The 19130-nt window shown below is 51.2% G+C and overlaps 1 protein-coding gene across 2 annotated transcripts in view; it reads right to left on the bottom strand.

Moving 5' to 3' along the window:
- prex2 (phosphatidylinositol-3,4,5-trisphosphate-dependent Rac exchange factor 2) overlaps positions 1–19130 on the bottom strand; it is a 66900-nt gene that overhangs the window by 11866 nt on the left and 35904 nt on the right. The window contains exons 18-35 of one of the 2 annotated variants that reach the window (XM_072699564.1): positions 18717–18865; positions 18168–18253; positions 16669–16805; positions 15928–16045; positions 15502–15686; positions 14098–14259; positions 12504–12726; positions 12214–12421; positions 10179–10358; positions 9355–9449; positions 7940–8022; positions 7228–7318; positions 6039–6167; positions 5685–5726; positions 4804–5012; positions 4018–4120; positions 3641–3784; positions 3186–3300 (exon numbers count right to left, since the gene is read on the bottom strand). In XM_072699564.1, coding sequence (XP_072555665.1) covers positions 3186–3300; positions 3641–3784; positions 4018–4120; positions 4804–5012; positions 5685–5726; positions 6039–6167; positions 7228–7318; positions 7940–8022; positions 9355–9449; positions 10179–10358; positions 12214–12421; positions 12504–12726; positions 14098–14259; positions 15502–15686; positions 15928–16045; positions 16669–16805; positions 18168–18253; positions 18717–18865 — 2459 coding nt within the window. Of the gene's footprint in view, positions 1–3185; positions 3301–3640; positions 3785–4017; positions 4121–4803; positions 5013–5684; positions 5727–6038; positions 6168–7227; positions 7319–7939; positions 8023–9354; positions 9450–10178; positions 10359–12213; positions 12422–12503; positions 12727–14097; positions 14260–15501; positions 15687–15927; positions 16046–16668; positions 16806–18167; positions 18254–18716; positions 18866–19130 lie in introns of those variants that run through there. The other variant, XM_072699565.1, reaches the window with a different exon arrangement.

The raw sequence follows: 19130 nt of genomic DNA, 5'->3' as shown, positions 1-19130 counted from the left end.
GTTCATGGACACTACAGACCCCAGACTTCCTTTCTGCACACATGTACTGGACAGTAACTATACAGAGTACACAGAAGCTCAGAAATCAGGCAAATCAGACCCCCCACAAGAGGATCTCTAACCCTAATGTTACCCCCCCCCCCCCACAAGAGGAACTCTTAACAGTCTCCATATAACAATTTCTAACCACTAAGATGGACCAAAGTAGCCTATCCCAGGCAATAGAAGGGACATGGCTGATACAAGCTGTCCATCATAGGACACACATACACACACACACACACACATACAGTACACACACAAACACACACGCACATACCTATCTTTATGGGGCCCACTCATTCACTTCTATGGGAAAAATGCTAACGCTAACTATGACAACCTTAACCTCCTGAGACCCAAGTCAAAAAGTGTCCTTAAATTTTAGGTTATTTGTCTTTGGAGGAAATAAAACATCTTACAAGATTTTTTCAAATTTTTTTTTTTTTTAAATTTCACAGCATGTCCTCTTTAGTGTACAACAAGAATAAATATGTTTCCTTACATCAGTGAAAAGATAGATGCAAAAACAAAATGTCCACTACAATGGACATAAATGAATGGGTGGGGTCTCAGGAGGTTAACCCCCACCCAGCCCTAAACCATAACCATAAGTAACCAAGCAAGATACAAGAGTTTCATAGCAGTCACCGATTTTTATAAAATAGAGTTTTCCCTTATGGGGACCAGGAAACCGGCCCCCATAAGGGAAAAAAACGGATATTTATCACATTATGGGGACATTGTGTCCCCGTAAGGATAGATATACCTGCTCGCACACACACACACACACACACACACACACACACACAGTCTATGGGCAATTTAGAGACTGCGTGACATTGGACTGCAGGAGGGACCTGGGTACCCAGAGGAAACCCGTATGATACGGGGGGGGACATGCAAACTCCGCACGCACACAGAGGTGGGATTTGAACCTCCAGTTTTGGAGACAACAGCGCCATCCACTGGAACAATGTGTCGTGTCCTAACTGCAGTGGGGTCATATTGCACGCATGGGATCATTAATTACTCAGAGTGTCTCTCTTGCCCATAGCTACATGTATGTTTGGTAACTGGTCCATAAGAGCCTCCCCGTAGGCGGGGCAGTGGACAGCCTCACTGGACAGTAATTGCTGAATCATCATTTAAATTGCATTTTAAGTGAATAAACTAAAAGACCATGCGACATGTTGGACTTGCCACTTGATTCACACCAAAGCATTCCGTTAATAAGGCCCCTGAGGAGAGTCAGCCCCCCCACGGGAGGCACTTAGATCACAAATAACCCTCACGCGTCATGATCTGAACAGCAAGAGGAGCTGAAATCATGGGAAGAAACACAGGAAAACAGCGGAGCTGGAAACCGCAGCCTGCTGCTGGCGTCCGGCTGACCGAAGCGTGGCCTCCTCTCCCCCGCCTGCCGCCCGCTCCCGGCCCGCTCCGTTCAGGAGTCACCGAGGCCCCCCGCCTCGCCGTCATCTGCCGGCTCTGGCACGGAGGTCCAGAGAAGCCAAGTGGCCGGAATCCAAGTTTAACAGGGCGGGCGGAGGAGGGCCGGCAGCCAGGCAGCGTGATGTCACCCCCGAGCTGCGGCGAACACTGACAGCCTTCCCGAGCACACGAGCCACGCGATGACATCACCACACGCATGACGCCTCCCAGCAGGACACAGAGATCGCCTCATAGCTCTTAATGGATGCGCCGCAACGCTAAACGCTAGCAGCTAATGTGCATTTAAGGTTCCAGAGCACAGAGACAGTGATGGGATTTCTCCAAGAGCGACCTTCTCCCATCAAAACCACGAAGGCCGAGCTGTCTCTGCTACAGGCCACTGGCACCAGTACCCTGTGCCTGTACTGACACCCATTTGGTACCATCCCATACTAAGCCGTCAGAACAAAGACACAGGAAGATCGACCCGCAGTGCTGAATAAAAACGGTGATTAGTGGGAGAGAGAGTGGGAGACAGACAAATGGAAGTCGCAGTGAATGTGAAAATACAGAGCCCTTTTTCCGGAGAGTTCACAAACCGGTGCTCCCTGGCATCTTAATTGCCCTCAAGGTATTTTCAAAGGCTTCCTCTCCCCAGTGACCAGTGGTCCTGAAGACACGGGTAGTGAAAGCCTGCACTGTTGATGTCCCTCACATCACCTGGCAACGGAGCAGTCGACCAGAACATCGCTGCTAGCAGCACGTGCGACAAAAAGGAACCCGGAGGTGAAATCGCATTCGCCAGATAGTCCCGGACCAAGGAGGAACACAAATCACTTTGCACGACATCACTTCCTGCCAGCTTCGGTCAGCTGGCACATAGAGAGCAGATGCCTGGGCCCTGAGCATGGAGGCAGATGTTTCCCTTACATAAACCGCTACAAAGGACGAGTGAAAACAGCCTCACCTTCTCTGGTATGGACAGCATGCCTTAAAAAGGGACCCTGATATATTTACAGTTTGCTTACAAAGCATCCCTACTGAAGCAGCCTCCATGAAGATCATCTCTGAGGACCCTGAGCACCGGGCGCTTCTCTGAGCTACACTCCTCAAGGACATCTTCATACAAGTTTCCCATTCAGAGCTGCTGGCCACAAATGTTAGGAACCTGGAGGCCTGTTAGATCATTCAAGGTAGTTGTTAATGGTTGTTAATGGTTATGACACCAATTTCAGTCCCCTGCTCTAACTCAGAGGTTCCTAACTGATGGCTCTGATGCCTCCAGACCGAACCTTCAGCACTAACCTTTGCATATTCATTCTACCACTGCAACTTAATCGAGGTAGTTTCCCTAGTTCCTGATCAGACATGAATCACAGGAGATCCAACACAGGTAATGGCAGATGTTCAGTGAATGAGTGTTAAGCAGAGTGTTCAGCTGGGCTTCTGAAAGCCCCAAAACGAGAACAGCCAGCCGAGCATGAGCGTGAATGAGCAACAGCACTGGAAGGCCAAAGGTGGAGATGTACTGAAAGCAAATGAGGTTCTGCCTGGTCATGCATCCAGATGCGATTCCTCAAAAGGAATCTGAGAAACCCCCCACTGACGCAACAAATAGCCATCCAGGCCATCAACAGGTTCCAGCTCCCATCTGGGCATGCAGAGGCAGGGAGGTCCGGCACAACGATTCGGGTGGCATCTGCAAGACCTACCTCAGCCTCTTGCAGTACTGCTTGACCTTCTCCAGGGAGGCCGCGTTGATCTGGGCTTGGAACTCCTCCACGGAGACACTGTCCCTGTAGTAGTAACCCTCCATACTCTCCAGAGCTGCAGGCAAGGGGAGCGTTTCCATCAGAACTGAACACAGGAACTAGAACCAACACTACAGGTGAGCAGAGATGTGATCCACAAACCCTCAGGGAAGCCAGATTTAACATGAGCCGTATTTAACCGCCCGTTTAATTCAGGGCACAAAAGCCAAAATCTGGTAATAGGTACTAAAGAACACATAATTCATAAATGAATAGATAAAGTGTACATTTACTTAAAGACCTTTCCCTAAGTTCTATGTCTGTGATCATTTTTGCGTAAGCCTTGATTTACGGAAGTCAAGAGCTTTTTGTTTGTGTGCATATACAGTATGTTTATGTAGTACTGTAGTGCTCACCCTGCGTGAAGAGTACCGGGTGGATCTTGAACCCGGCCCCATTCCTCAGTCTGAGCGGCAGCTCCTCAAAGTAGAAGCTCTCCAGGTAGAAGCAGACCTTGATGGCTTGTCTGGTTCCTTCCACCTGGTAGGAGATGGGCATGTCTGTGGGGTAAAGCAGAGGAGGCGTAAATAACAAAGACTAAATAATGAAGACGGGTGTTTCTACACTCTATGGGTTCCTAAGGGGAGGCTTACACTCTGTAAAACCTCAGTTAAATCTCAGCACCACCCCAAGCATGAGATATGCACTGGGGAAGGGTGGCTGGGTGGAGGAATAAAGGCCTAACTCAGAGAGCGCAGGGAGGAGGAGAAACGCCATCGGGTTCCATACATACTGGCCACCTGCGGGTCGCCTTCAAACTGCCGGAAGCAGAAGGTCACTTTCTCCAGGTCTGCGAGGGCCACCTGCGTGTCTTCCAACATGGCCTGCTCATCTGTCTGGAATCATAGGCTTGGGTCAGGCTCAGCAGGCAGATCCGGGGCCACCCGTCCGGCCGCTTCACACTCATTCCAAACACTCATGCAGAGAGAAGATAACCGATGGAATGATCTGCATCAGGCCAGTGAAAGGAGCCCAGATCAACGTGGCAATATTCAGTCAAAACATTCACTCAGATTAATCCTTATCATGGACAAAATATGTTTATATTCTGTATGTAAAACAGCAATATATAGGCAGTTAAACGTGGGCCATCGCCAAAAGCCTTACTGTCTGCATTCTCACAGCTCTGCAGCCTATGTACAACCCTCAAAATCCCCATTTCTCAGCCAAGAAATATATTTTATTGCATTAGAATGGCATGGAAGTGTGTTTTAAATCCGAAGCTAGTCCCCAATGATTCTGCCTCGTTCCGGACCCGGCTGAATCCAGAACAATGCCAAAACGTAACGTCTATCACTCATCACCTCGTTTGGGGGGGGGGATTCTGTGCTGTATGACATCAGGTACCCTTTAAATCAAGCCTGTTCATGGCCCCCACGTTGATCTCCCAGTGGAGGGAGGAAGCAAGTCAAGCAACACATCTGTATGGAACCTTCCAGAGCAGGAACCCCCTAGGAGCCTCTGCTGTACTCGCAGTGGCTAAGGAGCAGACAGACAGTGGTCCAGGTGGGGTGCGCACCAGGTTTGGGGACAGCAGGGACTGGAAGTGGAAGAGCAGGCCCACGCTGGAGATCTGCTCCAGCCAGAGGCGGCTGGCCTCCTGAGCCTCGGCGTCCGACTCGCCCTGCGCCTGGTTCAGTGCAGCCTGCAGGTGCTGTGAAAAAGCACAGACCGCCGCCACCAGGCTCTGGCAGAAGACCATGTCCCGCCGGAGCTGGATTTCTGAGTCTGTGGGTCAAGGGAGGAGACACAGTGTTTGACTCGCGTATGAGGCGTCTGCACCGAGTACCAGCCCAGCTGAATGATTCCAGCATTCCCTGCCAAATTCATACACTCTGACCAATCAGAAGTCACAGGTGGATACCCTTACCCACAATGCACCTTGCTGTCCAACACAAGTAAAAAAAAAAACATTATCTGCATCATCCAGGAGACTGAAGCCGGCAAACAGTATAACGACAAACTATAAAGATGCGTGCAGGAACCCCTAGTCTTTAATTAAGGCACATTACATGCAGACAAGCTTTAAAAAGACCACATATTAACTCTCAGCTCACATATTTTAAAAATCATACATGATTCACACGTTGCCCATGCTATGAAAAATGCCTCACACCTTAGGCACATATTACTGGATCTTTTGGCATCATCGTGTCAATAAATGTGATAAGTGAGATTTGCTTTAGAGCAGACAGTCCTCCTGAAGGTATCCGGCACAAACATTATTTTACAAAACACCAGCTATTCTTTAAAAATCATAGAAAATAAAAGTACATTACAAACACACCACAATGATCTGATAATATGTCAACATGGAAACATCAGCACAAACTCATGCTGGGATCGTAACTGTATCCAACGTCAGTCGTCACAGCCACAGAAACGGGTCACATGACTCACCCGTGTACTGAAGCAGCGCCAGAAGCAGACGGGTCTTCAGCTCTGATAAAGGAGACAGGCAGAGGGAACTGTGAGACCAGCTCATCACAGAAAGGCTGCATAGAGTGTCTCCTCTGCATGCAGAGCAGAGAAAGATGGTCTGGTCTTCAAAAAGAGAACCCTTAACAGCCAAAAGAGAACCCTTAACAGCCAAAAGAGAACCCTTAACAGCCAAAAGAGAACCCATAATATCCAGCAGACCCCACCAACAGGAGTCAGGGCAGGAATTCAGCATCTCCCTGCAACGAGGGCTGATGACATGAATGGATGAAGCGCAGGCAGAGGGCGCCAGCGAGCAGGTGGCGGGAGGCTGACCTTCGACCAGCTTGGCGACGGTCTGGGTGAGCTCCCTCACACTGCTGGGCAGGTTCCAGGGGTCCTGCTTCACGTGGAGCCGCAGCTTCCGGGAGCCGCTCACCTTCTGCTCCGCGTCCTGGAGGAACTCTGCCGGGTGGCGGAGGGGGGAGAAGCACACGGAGCGGTTACCCAACGCTGCCCAGTCTCAGCCCTAACCCAGCACAGCCCAGTCGGGCAGGGGAATGGCACATGCTGGCCTGGGGAAGCCCCCCCCATACCCCCGCCGCCGCCGCTGCCCTTTGGGCTCTTCTCACAGCTCTAAGATACAGGCAGCTGTACAGTCAGTGTAGTGCCAGTATGGGCCACAAGATGGCGTCTGTCACACCCTTCCTGGGCCTTTCCTGGTCCACAGCAGGGTTATGATGTCAGTGCAGGGTTACAATGAGTGTTTCTCAATATCAAGAACGCAATGACCGTACTTGTGATCTTGGCAAAACCAGTCTTGCTAACTTGCCTTCCAAAAACGAACTTGGGGAGCAATGACTCATGAGATTGGTCTCGTTCGGCGAGGACGCAACCGATGTATCCTTGATATTTGGGGTGGAGCGAGACCAACATTCGGTGATTTTTACCATCCTCTGTACTTGTGTTCTCAGTATTGGAACTGATCTTTTGTCAATGGAAGACGACGAAAAACGGGGACACGAGAACACAAGTACGGTCAAGTACGCATGTTGAGAAACACCCACTGTCTTAATCTAGCTACACCTGGCTTGCCCCTACAGCACACTGACAGGAAGATATGGCATTATGCGTAACACACTACCCAAACTATACCACTCACTTGTAGCTCTGTACAACAACCTGTGGTAACACCACAAAAACACTTCAGTTCATTCATGCCTCAGAACATGTAGAGTGCTGTAATTAATTAAAAGCTGCATGAGTCCAACTACAGCATTGCTGTAAGAGTGCCCCCTGCTGACCAAGGAGTGTGTGACATGAGCCTTTCAGCAACCTTTCAGTCAAGGGCACAAGAATCGACTGTGTCCACGAGGAGCCCAAGAACAAACTTTCCTACACATCTGTTTTGCACTGAGGGCGATTTGAACACAGTTTTCGCTCCAAACCGTTCCAGAAGCAGGGCAGGACCCCAAATGCAGGACAGGGCCCCCCACACATAGGACAGGGGCCCCCAGGGGTTTACCTTGCAGGCCTCGTCCTGGCATGAAACACTTTGTCTGTTCAAACACTCGAGCGACGACGGCACCCTTCAGCAGGCTGGTAATGGAGTCGACCTGCGGAGGAAGACGGAGTGATCAGGAGGTACGAGCAGAAGCAGGGCTGCAGGACTTCCGCATGCACCCCCCCTCCCCAGCCCGTATCCAAACACAACAGCCATAAAGCCCATCCCAACATCTGCGTGCTCTACAGGAAACCGTGGGTGCAGGATCCCATGACCCTATGACCCCTAGCCCCCATAAAAAGCAGGCAGAGCCCTCTGACACCCCTGCCCCCCCACCAGGTCCCCGTGCAGTCAGACACTCATCGCCCACTGTGCACAGAGGCGGGAATCGGGCTCGTGGTGAAACACAAACCAGGAAACAGTAACTGTGAACAGGGCCTGTGACCCATCACTGCCTGGAAGCAGCTGTCCCTCCCCAGGATCTCCCATAGGGCCGTGCAGGGATATTAATACACCCCCACCCCGAATGTGGGTGGGACCAAAAGGGAAGTTTACGCTCTTTTTTCTTTCATCTTTATTTTTTTAAGCAGGGTGTACAAACTGTGTTACTCATATAGCAACAGCGGGATTTATGGGTCAGGCTAAGAATAGGGCCAGTGACAAGGGGGGCGATAACGTAACCCCCCCATACAGAGCGGCCTGCAGCCCTGAGCTAACCCCCCCCCGTCCCCACCTGATTGCAGAGATGCTCCAGGAAGCTATGCAGCTTCTTCTGCTTGTCGTGGGAAATCCACATGCTGACAGGCATCTCATCCCCTAATGAGGGAGAAGTAGCAGGAAGTTAGTCACAGTGTGCAGGCCTACTGAGGCCGGGGAAGTGGGAGCGGCCTAACAGGCTGAAGCACCGACACAGCACATGGCCCCGACGATGACACCGCCAGAGTGCTGAAGTCCTCTAATACAGTGTTTCCACCAACACGGAGCCGGGGCTGGTGCTGGTGCTGGATAAGGCTTGGTGCCTTTTGAAAACCTGGAGCGTTTCCACCAGTTCCAAAAAACACTGAATAAAAACATTACGTAGGCAGAACCGAGAGTGAAGTAAAGATTCATATGAATTCTGTTTTTTTGGATTCGTTTTGATAAGGTTTTATAAGCTGCCGAACCAAAAAAAAAAGAGCCTTTAAGGAGACATAAGTCCCATAGTTTGCCGAGTCTGACTCTGTGTCTCTATTGTCTGTATCCACTTTTGTCTCCTTAAAGGCTGTATTTCACCCGTCTGTGTGTGTAAGGGAGTTTATTCTTGCTCGCTGTTTTACTGCTGTCCTTTTAAGGATCTCGCAATAAAAGTGCCCTGCTAACAATAGAAATTTGCTGTCTGTCTTATGATCTCTTTGCCAATTGAACAGCACAATATTTAATTTATTCGACTTGTGACTTGTTTATCATTTATTATTACATATGGCCCGCAGATTGATCTTTCATTTTCTACAGAATAAAAAAAGACGTAACGTTATTCCGCTAATAAGCTGGCAAGTTCACTGCCAGCACTGCTGATATTAGAATAAACTATATTGGTTATGAATCAGGGTTTTCCAGGAATGTGGAAGATTTGGACGCCCCCCTTCCGCTGACGTTACAGTTCCAAATTCTGGGACCAGCTATTCTGTGTTGCGCCGCTGGAGCCATTTTTTTCAGATAATTTTTCTTTGTGGTGGAAATGTGTGAAACCAGTCCCAGATTGGGAAAAGGCCTGGAACTGGTTATAGCCGGGAATAGGCTATAAGAACTCAGTAAGAGCAAGCATGCAGTGTGGTAGACTGCAGCTGCGTCATTTAGGAAGGCTGAGACATTTATACTGCATATATCCATCCATCAATCCATCCCACCATCCCTCCATCCATCCATCAATAATTGCTTATCCTATAGCTTACTAAGTTTTCCATACCGTTACTGTTGTGCCTTCTCATTATTTTCTGCTTCTCTGAATGAGAACTGGTATAGCAGCATTCAGTCTGCTGTTTTACTTTGTGAATCAAGCTCCTTAACAATGACGCCATCTACTGTCCGAGGTTGGTATGTCACATGTGTGAATGTTTAGGGTGAGGAAAAGCTGGCTCTTAATGAGTGTTGTTGTTTTTTTTTTTTTACCTGAGTCCATCTCGTCGCTGTGGACGTAGGAGCTGCAGTGGCTGCTGCAGATGCTGGTGAAGGAGGCGATGGAGTTCCTGTTACTGTTACAGTCACTGTGGGGAGGGGGACACGTGTTAGACAGCAGCTTGGGACCTCATCACAGGAGTAAGTAGCACAGGGGTGACCTCATCTCAGGAATAACTACCACAGGAGTGACCTCACCTCAGGTGTAAGTAGGCCTACCATAGGAGTGACCTCATCTCAGGAGTAACTACCACAGGAGTGACCTCACCTCAGGTGTAAGTAGGCCTACCACAGGAGTAACCTCATCTCAGGTGTAAGTACCATAGGAGTAACCTCCAAGAAGTAACTGTCTTAGGAGTGAGTTATTTTAGGGGTAGTTACCGCAGGAGTAATTTTATCTCAGCGGTAATTATCACAGATTGAAATACTGCGTGGGCAGAACATGGGGAAAGAATCACTGCCCTAATCCCAAAGAGAGAAAAATGGAAAGTTTCTCTTATGTTATCTGTTGCTGGCTTCTTTCCGAGTTTAAAACCAGCCGCTTCTGGCTGCAGTATCTGCTCTTCCTCCAGCTGCTGACCTCCCCGCTGCACGGAGGGAGGGCTGAACCACAGTATTAATGCATTCAGGCATGTGGCAGAGAGCCTGCGCACACCCTCTGAGCTGAGGAGCACTGCTGTCCAAGGAAGGGCATCAAATCCAAGGCTGCATTCTGTCTGCGCAGACACACAGGGTCTGTGCCCGCCATAGACTAAAGCTGAAAACCGCCGGTGTCAATGAAAGGGTGCAGTGAAGGAGGCTGCAATGCCGGCAGTCACCTGTAGGAGTCCCTGTTGCTGATGGTGTCGTGACCCGAGTCCTCCTGCTCCTCCCCGGCCACATTGAAGCACACCTTCTTGCCGTTTCGCTCGCCCTTCTCGCCCTCATTGTCCCCGGAAACGTCACCCGGTGGGGCTGTCCCGTCAGGCGAGGGGGGTTGTGTGATGGAGGACAGAAGACTGGAGGCGGGGTTTGATAAGAAAAAGCAGATGTGAAGCATTTAGGTCGACGTTCCGTTATCTTGATCCCAGCACAGACAGGCCACCCATTAAACACATTTTTTTGTAGAACCCAAGCAGATATAAACGCACTTTTTTTGAAAACGTACACACTGATGTGTGTGTGAGTAGATCTTTGGTGTGTGGCTACAGTAACACAGTCTCTCTGAACCGCCCCCCTCCAATTCCCATCACTGCGGTGTCGTTTTGGAGTGGGGGTGTATAGAGAGTTGGCCTCAGCCCAAGTCAAGGCTTTTGTAAAGTAAACAACGTGATCTGCAGTTCACATGTGATGTGGGGGTGGGGGGGTGGGGGGGTGGAGGGGAGGAGGCCGCGGCCCCCATTCACGCGACCCCCAACCCCTACTCAAATTCAGGCTGTGGCGCCTCTGCACAGGGGCCTCTTTGAGCCGCTCTCGAGGGCACGAACAATGCCAGTGGCATTCCATCGCCATGGAGACGGCACACGGGCCCCACATCAGCCGCCAGGGGCCGACGGTGCATGTGGACGGTAGCAGATCTGCCGCGGAATGGGACTGGACCCCAAGAACAGAACCGCAAGCCAGCTGCTCAGAACCACAGCATTTACCTGGGAAATTCCTCTACAATGATGCACATGCCGTTTTCTAAACACCGGGGGTTATACTCATTATGGTGTGATGACAAGTATTCGTTTAAAAAAAAAACAAAAAAAAAACCTTAATTATGTATAAATAACATGCAGGATTTCGCAGCTGTTACAATTATGTGTGAGTGGGTGTCTGAGACCAGACTCCCAAAACATCCCTAAACAGCCACACCGGCAGAGCAGGTCAGTGCTTCCGACTCCCACGTAACGATCTGTTGAAGCTCAGGATCACAGGCCAAGGGCCTAACAGTTGCATGATGGACTGAATCATGCCTGCTTAGCGCTAAGTGAAACCCCAATCCCTCTCTCTTTCAGTTTGCTCTGCGTCCCCGTCCTTTACATTACGGCGTTTCCTGCCCCCTCCATGAGCGCGCCTCCTGCTGGCCAGGGTGAAATCGGCAGCCGACGGAAAGGTCACTGTAGAGCAGAAGCAGACTTGCACCCATGCACCATCTCTGCATTGCCGGATGTGCATCTGGGAGACGTTTACGCTGTGGGTGAGCGGTACTTAGAGAAGCAGAGGGAATTCTGAAGGCCTCGCTGTAAAGGCCACATGTGAAATTTGAAATAATTTGCAATAAACTGAAATGGACTTCAGGCATAAGCAGGCGTCCGCTTCATATAACTCCCTACAGGAGAGATACCTCAGACGATGCAGGAGCAGATCAGCCAAAATCAGCAGGGATACATCCCACTCAAACTACTACCTATTTACCAGGCTGAGGAAAGTGCTTCTGCTGTCACTCAGTGAGACCCGAGAGGCTCAGAAGGAGCTTCTGCCCCCAGGCCATCAGACTTGACATTTAATTGACAGCCATAATTAAACATTTGCTCTTTACTTATGCACCGTGCACTTTATTGGAGCTATGCTGGAAAAATCTGGTTTTCCTCATTATTGCCAGTAATACACTGTTCCTTATTTGTTACATATTTATTACACTGTCGCTTTATGTCTTATTGCTTTTCACTATGCTGACTACAGTGGAGTAGCTGACCATCTTGTATTTCACTCCAGGTTGTAGTTGGACCGTATAACATGACAAATAAAACCCTTGAATCCTGTCCTGTCTTCACACTCTGGGTCAACCTCCATCTTGGCCTGTGGTACGGCAGGGTTTTACACAGCCCCCCCGTGCCCGCCGCACTGCGAATCCCCCCTGCCCGTTCGGCCCATGCCATCCACACTCACTCGTGAATGTGCGCGGCACAGCCCTCCGTCTCCCTGACGACGCTCGCCAGCTTGCCCAGCAGCCGCTGGTAGGCGTCCAGGCCCAGCAGATCGTCCTCACGCAGCAGGAAGCGTAGCCCGTGGCCCTCGGGGCGGCCCAGGCTGTGGCCCGACGGCGCCGCCATGCTGGTGATGGTGTGCTGCACGTGGGCCATAGGGTTCAGCTTGCCTGTTTTCGGGGGTGGAAAGCGTGTGGGTCACATGATAGTTCCCAAACAGCCCCGTTCCTCTCACCCGTCCCACCCCCGCACCTTGCTCTGTGCCGTGCGCCGCCCTTTCCAGCGTGGAGCCCTTCCGACTGTCCAGCTGCACGCCGAAGGCACTTCCTAGGGAGCTGCTGCTCTTGGGGTAGGACACCTCCATGATGTTGATGTGGCAGTTTGTGGGGCAGAAGTCACTGCTGTGCAGAGGGGACACTTTGGTCTTGGCCTGCTTGAACGTAGGCCAGGCCCGATTCCTCAGCACCCGGGAGAACTGCAGGCACAAAGGGACACTCCATCAGAGCCCCCTGTAAGCGTCCCGCATGCCGCCCCCATGGAGCGAGTGTCTGCTGCTACACATGGGCATGTAAACACAGCTGTGAAGGTAAGAGCGGAGCCTAGAGCGGATACGCAGACCAGCCAATTAACACCACGTAGAAACGCAAAGTGATGTAGAGGTGAGCCAGTGACCCGATGCGTACAAGCCGTCCCACGGGGCAACCCCCGAGCAGGGAACTGAAACCGCCTTGGAGATGGCCAGTCAGCCAATGACACGCAGCCTGTCTGCACAAGAGTTCAGCTGGAGAGACCCCCCCCCCCCCATTTAAACCAGACACCCGTACCAACCACTGGACACCAGAGAGAACCATGTTAGTAGGTTCTGGGCCTCAGGTTCAGGCCGCTGACTGGATTCTACATACCCCTGGCCTCAGCTCTGGATTCTTGCAAAGTCTCTCGAGTGGATGAAACACATCTGGGCAGCATGTGAATAGCCCCCCCCCCCCCCCCAGGGATGAGCTGGGACACTGCAGACAGGAAGCTGAGCATCGGGGGGGGGGGGGGGCTGGATGCCCAATGCTATTTTTATCCAGCAAACTAATAAAAAATCTGGTGTTGATTGGAAGAGTGTCGAGTCAGACGACACAAACAAGTGGATGTTTCCACAACAGATGTGCCCCCCCCCCCTCCCCCCAAAAAGATCATTTTATGGGTTTTGCTCAGGGTCTCAGGAAAAATACACCAATGTTGGTTATTTAAGTTGAATTACAAATAATAAAAAAAACCATTTAAAAGTTACTGCCCCCCCCTCATTTCCTCGACCCAAATGAAGGGGTAATTAGCATCAGCTTGTTAAACACTTTGATAAACCATCAGATCTGCCCCTTAAAGCCCGGACCCAGCCCATACAGAACACGTGCTCCATCATGCCACGATCAAATGATCCCCAGAGAATTCCTGGAACAAGTAACTGATGACCATTAGTCTGGTAAGGATGAAAGAGTCATATCTAATCTCTGGGGCTCCACTGAACCACAGACCTTACTGTCCAGATGGAGAAATTCTGGGACAGCAGTGAATCTTCCAAAAAGCTCTAGGGCAAAAATATCTCAGAGAGCGAGGTGAGAAATGGGTCAGGAGGTCAGAAGGAGCCCAACAACATCAGCTTAGAGTCCATGATCCCACCATCAGACGCTGGGAAAATTGGGATAGAAAGCAGAGCAGCACTGTGGAAACCACTGGTCACTGAGAAGAACATCACTGGTCCTCTGAAGTTTGAGCAAACCATCCATATGACCGTCGCAAATCCTGAAATGCGAGAAAGCCACACCCGCTGCTCACCTGGGTGCACCAGGCTGCCTGTTACCTTGCGATAGTTGGTGATGCGCCGGTTGACATGCTCCAGTCTGTCGCCGCAGGTGGCTGTGAAGGCCATGTGGAGCTCCTCGGGGACGAGATCGGGGGTGGAGTTCAACCGGCTGCAGGTCTGCACCAGTTGCTCATCGCTCCTCGCCAACGCCTCCAGGATCTGCAGGGAGGAGGCGCACGTTTCACCTAAGACTGCCTGTTAGAGAGTGATCAGGGGGGTGACTGTGCTCAGTGGTGAAGGGGCGGGTTCTGGGCGATGGCAGATTAGTGAGGAAAAGTCACTGAAGGGTGAAGCGTAATGAGCGTACTGCCCCCTGCAGGTCGGCCCATTGCCCGCACAGTCAGGAGCACAGCAGCCCATTAAGGCTCAGAGCGCCACGCGGAAAATTACCGTGTGAAAATGGCCTCGTTTCACCTGCCCCTGCGGGAGGTTTATAAGCTACGAGACTGTGCGTGTTCAGGGGGTTATGTAACAGGCACAATGTGGCCATTACTAGGCAGAACGAAGCCACCCAGCTCAACCACAGAATTACACAATTATACAATTACATAAACAAAATGTACAATGACCAAGAATAACAGTGACACTAAGTATCTCCTACTGTGATGCAGATCAAACGAGGAGCGCAAAACATCATCGTGAAGATACTTGATTCTGCTGATGCTCATCAGCGATGCACAGCCAAAGTTCAGCTCTCCCCCCCCGCCCCCCCCGCCCAAGCACTTTAGTCAGCACCCCTCTGCTTTTGTATAACATTATGTCACCACAGGGTGCAGCAATGGGTCCATAGTACAAGGCAAGCCCCGGTCCTAAGGAAAACAAACCCCCCATCCCTCGAAGAAAGTGTATCTTCAGCCTGTGGAATGTTCTCCATTTCTCTCTCATATTCCATTTTTGCTTTATTACCCGCTCCCGTTAACCTGCACGCACTCCGCGCTGCCTACTAAACCAGCGAGTTTCAAGCAAAGCCATTTTTCATCAGCTTCCCACCAGAGACCAAAGCTGTGTAAAAACGGGGGCCAGGTCCAATTATCTCCAGCAGCAGAAGCCCATCTCTCCATCCCGCGGTTCTCACTCGCAGAGGCTTTTGTTAAACGTCCTTAGAAATGACAGCAGGAGACACTGAAGAAGCCAAGGTCTCTGAGTTCCCAGCAGCCTGAGTGAGCTTCTATAACCTGAGCTGTTTCAGAAGATGACCTTCAGGCACAGCTGCCCATGAGGGGGGGGAGACTACCTCGGACAACAGCAAACCAGTCCCCCCCACCCCAGCATGACTCAAAATCCCTGTCATTCTCAGGTCTATTATGCAAGATGTATTTTTGTGAGCTCTGTGCCCTCAGCAAGATCGAATGAGACCAGGAATATCTACCCTCCCGCTTAACCAGAGGGCCCAGACGTCACCTTGGCGGCCAGGCTGAAGAAACCTTTGGGTTCCACCATCTTTTCCAGGACGTGGCACTTGGTGCCGGCCGTGCTGTCGTACTCATAGGCCACGCCGTACGCCAGGTGCACGTTGTCCACCGTCAGGCTGACGTGGTCCTTCTTGCCATCGATGATGGCGATGGTGTTGAACTTGTCCATGACCTCTGGGGAAAGCAGAGAGCGGCAAGCAGACATGGGCTTGAGGAACCAGAGGAACTTCTGCATCCACTACCGAGGACCACCACCATGGTTAACACTGTAGATAAGCGATGCAGGGGTAAACATCAAGGCCTCCAGCAGCAGAAGACAGCACTGTGCTGTCATGTATCGTAAATTACTTGATAGATGCTGGTGGAGGATGAGGAATGACTCACAAATCAGCCCCTCCCAGAGACGTCAGCATACCTTCCACTTTACACTCAAACACCTCCCCATTCTCCTCTGTCGAGGGCTTCTGCTTGGCCCTCTGGTGGTCCTCTTGGGCACTCTCGCTGTTGTTATACACCCACTTTATGGTGTCTTGCTACAGTGAGAAGCCAGAGATAGAGAGTGTCAGATCTGGAAGGTCTGCATGAGTTGTTGGATGAATTGAGCAGAACTTCCAAGGAGCATGTAATGATGACACTGAAGAAGAGCTGAGGGTCTACAGCAGTATTTCTCAAACCAGTCCTCGGGGAACCCCAGACAGTCCACATTTTTGCTCTCCCCAAATTCCCTGGGAACTGGAACGGAGCAAAAACATGGACCGTATGGAGGTCCCTGAGGGCTGGTTTGAGAAACACTGATCTACAGCACAAACCTGCTGACTAGGTTCTCGGAGAGACCCCCAATACATATGGGCATCCAAAGATTGCTTCAGAATTTTCCCCACCTGCCCAACCCCTCCTCCTGTTCTCTCAAGCAGGCCAACTGTCTCATCCTTGGTCCCATTTGGCTACAGAGTACAGGTTTTCTCCTTAGTCCCCGGGACACTGCTAATCACGGCCATAGGGATGAAGGCTAAACTAGCCGGTCAACATTATCTCTACAGTCAACTGCAGAGAGGCGCATTCAGAAAGGAAACCTGACAGGAGCTGCAGCAGCAGAGGGACTAAAGACAGGATGGAGACCATCACCGGCCCATGTGGCTTCCTGGCGTTCCCAAACCTGCGTGGGCCGTCGGTATTTCCGGCACGCCGTGACGTGGGCGATGACGCTGGCATGGCTCTCCTTGCTGACGTTGATCCCGTTGACTTTGATGATGCACTGGCCGGGATGCAGGCCCGCGATGGCCGCCACTGTGCCTGTCAGGGGCGGGGCAACCCAAGAGTGAGAACCTTCAGGAGACCATTAGTCTTTTTTATTGGCTTATGGTTACAAACCTAAATGGAACAGCCACTCGCAGGACATATGGGCGACGGATATGTAAATTATTACAGTTTTTTCTCAAAAATGACCATGGGAAGTAAATCGGGCAAAAAGACCACCCTTGCACACTCATCAGACGTGAAGTCTAACCCGGGAGTGAATCACTCAGCTGTTCACGTTTTAGGTTGCTCTGTAGTTCCAAAGGTCAAATGAAAAACATTACTGATCTCAGAAGCTTTTATTTGCTGGCCTGGTCCCTTTCCTACCAGGTTGAAGATTCAGACACTGAACAACTTCAAGGATTAAAATCATGCAGACTAAACATCTGAGGGTTTGTTTGCGTTATCTCCTGGATGTACACACAGAGCACCTGTCTGAGTCACTTTCAGTATGAATAAGTGGCACCGCTGGTCCATGTGAGCATCGAATTCGGCGATAATGCAACCCCACCAGTGTGGTGCCGGATGGAATCGCCTACGGTGCATTTTCCCATAAATGTTTGACATCGTCCTGCAGAAACAGCCTCTACCGATCAGCGGTAAAGTGTGCCTGTGAGGGCAGCCGCTGCATGTCGACGTGTGAAAACGCTGAGGCGGTCACAGCAGTCAGGGCTCCGGCGAGGTGGGGGGTGTGTAAAATGAAGCATCATATTAGCCAGGTAAATATTCAAGGAAAAGTGAATCACAAACTGCGCTGCTGTTGGGGAAAAACCAGCAGCACTGGGACTGGGGGTCATTTGACGACACCAAAGTCATGGACGAGAACAATAAATAAATCAGCTAAAAGAGGCTCCCCAAGGTCCAACAGACCTTCCAGGAGGAACCAGCCACTTATCATCAGCTGTGGTTGATGTCAGGGTCAGCGCCTGTCCGACCCTATCCTTCGTGTCCCCTCCCTGTTTGTCCAGCAGGTGTTGCTGGCCATCCTGCCCCCCTGGTCTCTTGACCTAGTCCCTAGTGCATTTGCCCTGATCCCTGAACCACCGCTCAGACTGTCATCCCCTCCGGTCGTGCGTTTGAGACCAGAGACCAGTGTCATCTTTTGGTTAATTTATATTGCAAGTGGCTTGTCACACGCCGGCACCATGTCACGCTGTGACAGGCTAAAGCTCCTTCTTAAGCAGCCCCAGGACCAACACCACCTCCACCCCCCCCACCAGCCCCAGCTGCTCCAAACCAGCAGCCGGCCGTACCGGAACTGAGATGGGTGGCCTGGACCCTGGCCTCCAAAATCAAAGCCCTGAGATCCAAATATGAGATGAGGGCCGTCTCTCCGCAGCATCGCCCCGGGACACTCACCTCGGCCGACCGCGTGCACCACAGATGGGCCGAAGCCGCGGATCTGGAAGCCAAGTCCATCTGCTGAGTCGGGAATTTTCACCGTCCTGGGGGGGGGTAACCAGTCAAACCCTGGCAGCCATAACCAGGCATGAATGTTCATATAGCGCCCCCCCCCCCCCCCCCCACACACACACACACACATACACACACAAGAACAGACACAGGCACAAAGATGCAGATACAGACATAGACACAGATATAGATACACAGACAGATACAGACAGATCCTTCCATCTGCCCTAACTATCACATCCTCTGACCCCAGGAAGACCAAGGACGTGCTAGGCTTCCTCCATAGGAAATCCCCACTAACGCCACTACATACAGGATAGCATTTAGCACCCAGTGAAAGAGAAATGGGGGTGTAAACTGGTATTTTAAAGCTGAAGCAAAACTGAAAACCCTGATGGTGGAGACAGAGTTTGGGGGGGGAGGCCAGGCCAGGCAGGAAGGCCTTGGGTGGGGTGGGATATTCAGCCGTTATGTAACACGGGGGCTGTGACTCACTCCCGGGGCTTGGCACTGACGAGCAGCCTTAGCGGTCTGCCGCTGTTGAAGCACTGCTTTAGGAAGCTGCCCACTTCCTGGAAGGGCCTCAGGAAGACCAGGTCACCGTTGATGGCGAAGACCTTCTTCCCCAGCTCCAGGCCGGCCATCTGCAGAGGACAGAGAACGGTGCAAAGTGGCGAGTCAGCGTGACAAGTACCCCGAAACATGTCTTTGGCCATCTGCTGCTCGATCACGCTTCACACAGCCTTGATTCCCTTACGTCACTGTGAGATTTTATTCCTGTTTGAGAGATTAGCTGCACTCATCATTGTTATGTTAATGAGGGCAATTTGAATTTGAATCGGTGGGGGGGGGGGTTGTTACAAACAGGATTTGAGGAATTCCCAGCATCCAGAGAGGCGGGGCCTGCGT

This window comes from Paramormyrops kingsleyae, chromosome 15, assembly GCF_048594095.1.
Source record: "Paramormyrops kingsleyae isolate MSU_618 chromosome 15, PKINGS_0.4, whole genome shotgun sequence".
In the NCBI taxonomy this organism is placed as follows: domain Eukaryota; kingdom Metazoa; phylum Chordata; class Actinopteri; order Osteoglossiformes; family Mormyridae; genus Paramormyrops; species Paramormyrops kingsleyae.
Note: the sequence above shows the minus strand (reverse complement) of the source record. Positions and strands in the feature narration are given on the sequence as shown.